This window comes from Arachis ipaensis, chromosome B07, assembly GCF_000816755.2.
Source record: "Arachis ipaensis cultivar K30076 chromosome B07, Araip1.1, whole genome shotgun sequence".
NCBI classification, from domain to species: domain Eukaryota; kingdom Viridiplantae; phylum Streptophyta; class Magnoliopsida; order Fabales; family Fabaceae; genus Arachis; species Arachis ipaensis.
In genome coordinates, this window is record NC_029791.2 from 114,429,315 (window position 1) to 114,434,763 (window position 5,449).

At 24.3% G+C, this 5,449-nt stretch overlaps 1 protein-coding gene across 1 annotated transcript; it reads right to left on the minus strand.

The window, feature by feature from the left end:
- LOC107607698 (ATP-dependent DNA helicase PIF1-like) lies at positions 4,462-5,142 on the minus strand. Its single transcript, XM_016309620.1, has one exon. The coding sequence runs from the start codon at positions 5,140-5,142 to the stop codon at positions 4,462-4,464; it is 681 nt and encodes a 226-aa protein (XP_016165106.1).

Below are 5,449 nucleotides of genomic sequence, written 5' to 3' on the forward strand. Positions count from 1 at the left end.
GAGGGAATCTTCTCCATATATATATATATATATATATACTCTTCAATTATTAATAATACACTATTTGTATTATCTTACCAAAATATCCTTAATTTTATTTGTTTTTGAAAAATTCTAGTCCCCACTAATTAAGTATAATAATAAATGTATACAGATTTTGATGATTGTCTCGTTAATATTGAAAAAATACCCTTGTTTTTGGTAAAATAATAAATGGTATATATAAAATCTTTTTAAAATAAGAATTGTTGACCATTTATCCTTTTTTAAAATAGTAAAATCATTAAATTTTACATTTTTTACCTATAAACATATTGACAATTTAATAATGGTGTCACGTAAAAGTTAGAGAAAAAAGATATTTTGTAAGATTAATTTATTGTAAATTTCACATTTTTTACATATAAAATCCTTTTTTTTAAGATAATCTTCCTTGTCTTTGCTATAAAAAATTTATTAGAACTCAAGAGAAAAAATTAAAGAAATAATTTGTGTATTAGATGTGTCAAATATAATATAATGTACTACCTATTTATATACGATGAACAAATAAAAAATAATAAAATAACATCAAAGAATATCAATATATATACACCGTATATCCTAATATAAAATAGTCACAAAAAAAATATCCTAACATAAAATATATCCTAACATAATTAAGGTTGAATCTTTGAAATGTAAATATATTTGTAATGATCTCATTTTTAATAAGACAAACCAAATTAATTTTCTTTTAAATGATATAATCATTAAAATCTGTATACATTTATTGTTATAATTAATTAGTAGGAGCCAATGAGTTATAACTCAAATGGCATAGGTTCTTATACTTAATTAAAAAGTTGCGGGTTCGAGTCTCCTATCTTCTAAATTGCCAATAAGTAATAATTGGTTAATTAAATAGGTTAGATTTAAATATTATTGATGATGTGTATGTAAAACATTGTAAACGCTCTAAAGTGCAAGTGTTCTGTTCTTTTTTTAATTCTAAAGTACTCTTCTGTTGTTTATGCTGAAATGATAAAATATCTTTGGGAAAATCGAGCTGTTAAATACATATTCAAACAATGAAAAAGAAAAGACAAAATAAATGGCTGAGATTGATTCTTTTTCTGTTGAGATTGAAGATGCAATATATATTACATGTTATTAAATCTAAGTATCACCAACAACCGCATGCCACCAAATATACAAAGGAGTCAAATGAATAAAAAAATTATTCTAGGACAACTCGTGATTCAAGATTCTAATGGTATTGAGATTTGAGAAACCAAACGCAAATAATTTTTTCATCCAATAAACTATTTTTATCTAAAAGATTTAACTAATGACAACACTTTTTTTTAATTGCTCGCATTATATTTTTATTAGCATAACCACCAAAAACTGTATAAATTTAATTTTTTTTTGTAGTTTCTCACTGCCAACATAATACTAAATGTACAAAGTAGTTAAATTTTGTATCCTAATTTAAATTGATAAACAAAGATTTTTTATTTAAATAAAAATCCAATATCTCGTGCAATTTTTTTCATAAATCGTAAGCAACTATATCGAAAAAGGAATTCAACTCTTGTAATGGTATTGGTATATTCTTAAAAAAATTTACATAATATGAAAAATAAAATAAAATACAATTAGATTACACAATAAATTTAAATTCTTTACATATCAGTACAATAGATGTATTGAAATTAATCTATCAATATATGTACCCAATAGCAGAGGAAGAAAAGATTATATAATCTTCTTTAATTAATCAGTCGCAAATCTAAATTTCATTTAAAGATGTATTGTTGATTAATGGGTTATTACAATTTAAAATTTACATATTTTTTCTTTTTTTTTTTAAATTGTCTACAATTTTATAGGTCAAAAATTAATATGTTGCAAATCCGCATGCAATAAACAAAATTTAAACTTTTATACTTATTTAAGCGAATGAATAAATTAACTATTTGACTAAATAAAATTAGTTGACATCTCCTGTTTTTAGAACTACCTTAAAGTCTATTCACCAACTAATATAACGGAATCCTCGCAAAGCAAAGCAAAGCTTAGCTCTGTTACCAGACTTTAGCTTTGGATCCATACCTTAGCTACGGAGCACAAGACGTGCGGGTTGTTTCTTTCTAATAACAAATTAACAATGGATAATTTTTTTCCACCTTAATTTCTGAATTCTGGGTATTATCACTATAATTTATTAGAAATAGAACCTAGAATTTTGAACTACAAGGCTCTGTAATGAAAACAAAAAAAAATTTAAAATATGGATATTAAAATTTGTCTTTATATCTTATTTAATAAAAATAAAGATATAAAATTCGTATTGGTATTTGTTTATATATATATAGGAGTACGAGAGTACATAATAAATTATATTAGGTATAATAATTATATATATCGTTATAAATAAATAGCTTCTATTTTATATTAACACACAATTGAATATGCATAATATATCTTTTAGTTTTCTCTCTTATATTTTAAGATGGTATTTAAATCACCAAAAAAAAAGTTATTTTTACTTAATATTTTTCTTATGATTCACACAAAATCACCATTTATATTTTTCTGAGTAAATAGTAATTATAAAGAAACTTTGTCTTTCTATTTATTATTGTGACTCCTGTGTTACAAAAAATTGTAAATTTTTTTTGAGATAGATTTTTTAATTTACATTATTCTTTGTCTTTTTTTAGATCTTTATGTTTTTATATTTTTGTTTGTGTTTCTGGTCCAGTGTGTTAATATTAACCTATTAGACACCTCTTAATTTAGCCAAAATGTAGTTATCCCAAATATATTTTTAATGGGTTATCCAAGATATGTTATAAATTTTTAACCAATTATTCATATTTTTTTAATTTAAAATGCTCATCAGCCCTAAAAATTATCCCCCTAATTGAACTTGTTAAAATAACATAGTCCGTAATTTAGCATATTTATCCAATTATTCAATTTTAGAATATTATTCTTTAATCGTCTAATAATTACATAGTTATTGTATCAATGCATATTAAACTTTTGGAAAATTTTAAAATATTTTTAGAATATTAATGTTTCAATAATTTTAATAGTTAATTTTAATTAATATATATTATATATTTTTATAATTAAAATTAATGATTATAAAAAAAAAAACACACCAACAATATTTAAATTTATATGAATAATAATAAACAAAATCACTTTTTACCTAAATTAATATAGATAATTATGTGACGTCTCTTCCTTCGTCCACAACACACTTTTTTTTTTAATTCTTTTTGTCATAAATGACAAAGAGATGAAATGAAATTTTATTTGTATATTTGGTGTTTATAAATATATTCATTTTTGTATATATGATGATATTGGACCACCTACAAAACCCGAAAGAATATAATAATGACTGATTGGGGTCAAATTTCAGGTTGGTCAACAATAATGGTTTCCTTTCAATGTTGGTAATAAACTTTATAGTTTATACACTAGTTTTTAAATAAACAAATGCCTTTGAGTTCACTTATCACGTTTTTTTAAAAGAATAAAAGGAGCGATAATTTTATATGATTATTCATGTATTTTATTTGTTAATTTAAATTATTAAAATAAATAATTTTACAATATAATAAATTTTTTTATCAAAATATTTGAATTTTTAATGGTTTAATTACTCTGTTGGTTCTTATAGTTTCATGAAATTTTTAATTAGGTCCCTATATTTTTTTTTAATTGGGTCCCTGCACTAATTTTTTTTTCAATTAAGTCCCTTTTAATAGTAATTGACTTAATTTTATAGGGACCCAACTAAAAAAAAAGAATTGGTATAAAGGCCTAAATAAAAGGAAAAAAAAGTGTAGGGACCCAATTAAAAAAAAGTTGGTGCAAGGACTCAATTAAAAGGAAAAAAAATATAGGGACCTAATTAAAAATTTTGCGAAATTATAAGGACCAATAGAGTAATTAAACCATTTTTAATTTATATATTTTTTTTGTAANATTAGTATTATTTTATAACGAATTATATTATGCCATCAAATATGCTGACATGGTGTTTTCTAATAATTGTTTACATATTATTTTATTCTCAATCAGTTTTAAAAAAGTATTACATAATCAATTAAATAGAATAGGTTATATTTTGCCGTCAAACATGCTGACGTGACACATTTTAATACCAGTTTAGATATCTTTTTTTCTCAATTATTTTTTCAAAAAGTATTTTATAATCAACTAGTGTATAAATCTGTGCTCAACACGAAAAAATTTATAAAAATAAAAAAAAAGATTTATATGTTTGGATATTTTAAAGAAAACACAAAATAATTATTAATTTATGAAATTTATAAAATTATTATAAAAATTAAAGTTTAACTTAAAAAAAAAGTGAGTAATAATTATTTCACACTTTTTTAAGGTTAAATAATTATACACTGACACAGAATTTAAAATAAAATTAAAATATTTACATTAAAATCTTATTTTTTCAAAGACTTCTCTATAAACAATATTAATGGTTGAATTTGCAGACATTCCTACGTGATTCATAAGTAAAATTTTTAAACCTCTCTTACTCTTAACTCTTGAAAGTGCCATATATAGTTGGCCATGTGTAAAAATTGGTTTGGACAAGTACAATCCAACATAAGATAAAGTTTGTCCCTGATACTTATTAATTGTCATGACAAACAATACTATTATGGGAAACTGTCTTCGTAGGAATCTAACTGGGACGGTTTCATTTGTTGGTACCATATTCATTCTTGGAATCAAAGCAATAGGACCAACATTGTTACCCGTTAAGACTTCACATTCTATGACATGATTTCCAAGCTTCCTAACTTGTAGCCTTGTACCATTACAAAGACCACTAGATTGGTCAATATTCCTCAGTAACATCACCGGAACACCAACCTTGAGTATTAATTTATGTGGAGGCAAACCAGAGCAATTTATGCTATTCAGTAATTCAGGACCATAGAAATCTAGTTGATTCTCTATATTCCCTTCATCCATACAAATCGAATCCGAACTAAGATATAATTTTTTCCCTCTAGGAATGATAGCCATCAGATGGTTGTTGACCTCTTCAACGATGTCCAATGTGGGAGTCAGTATAGTTCTTGCTTTGAAAAAATTATTTGAGGACATGTTATCCAAAATATTTAGATAAAAAAATGAACCAACTCATCAAATGCCTGGTCCGAAGAAGGAATAACAATATCTCCTGGAAGACATATCTCAGATTCACCATCCATATTGTCACCTATTAGACCATCACTAACTTTCAATAACCACTCACCAAATTGCTCTATCTCATCTTGGTCTGAAGCAGTCGTCCCTACAGAGAGTCTCATATTTTTTGTTAGTTTGAGCACCTGACAAAACTTCCAAAGGTAAGACGAATTCACGATTTAATGAACGATATCTTCTCGATTCTCGTGGAATGACAGGAAGA

Bases quoted from the DNA above. Each gene is read 5' to 3' on its own strand.
- LOC107607698 (XM_016309620.1), bottom strand. From the start codon at position 5,142: ATGTCCTCAAATAATTTTTTCAAAGCAAGAACTATACTGACTCCCACA.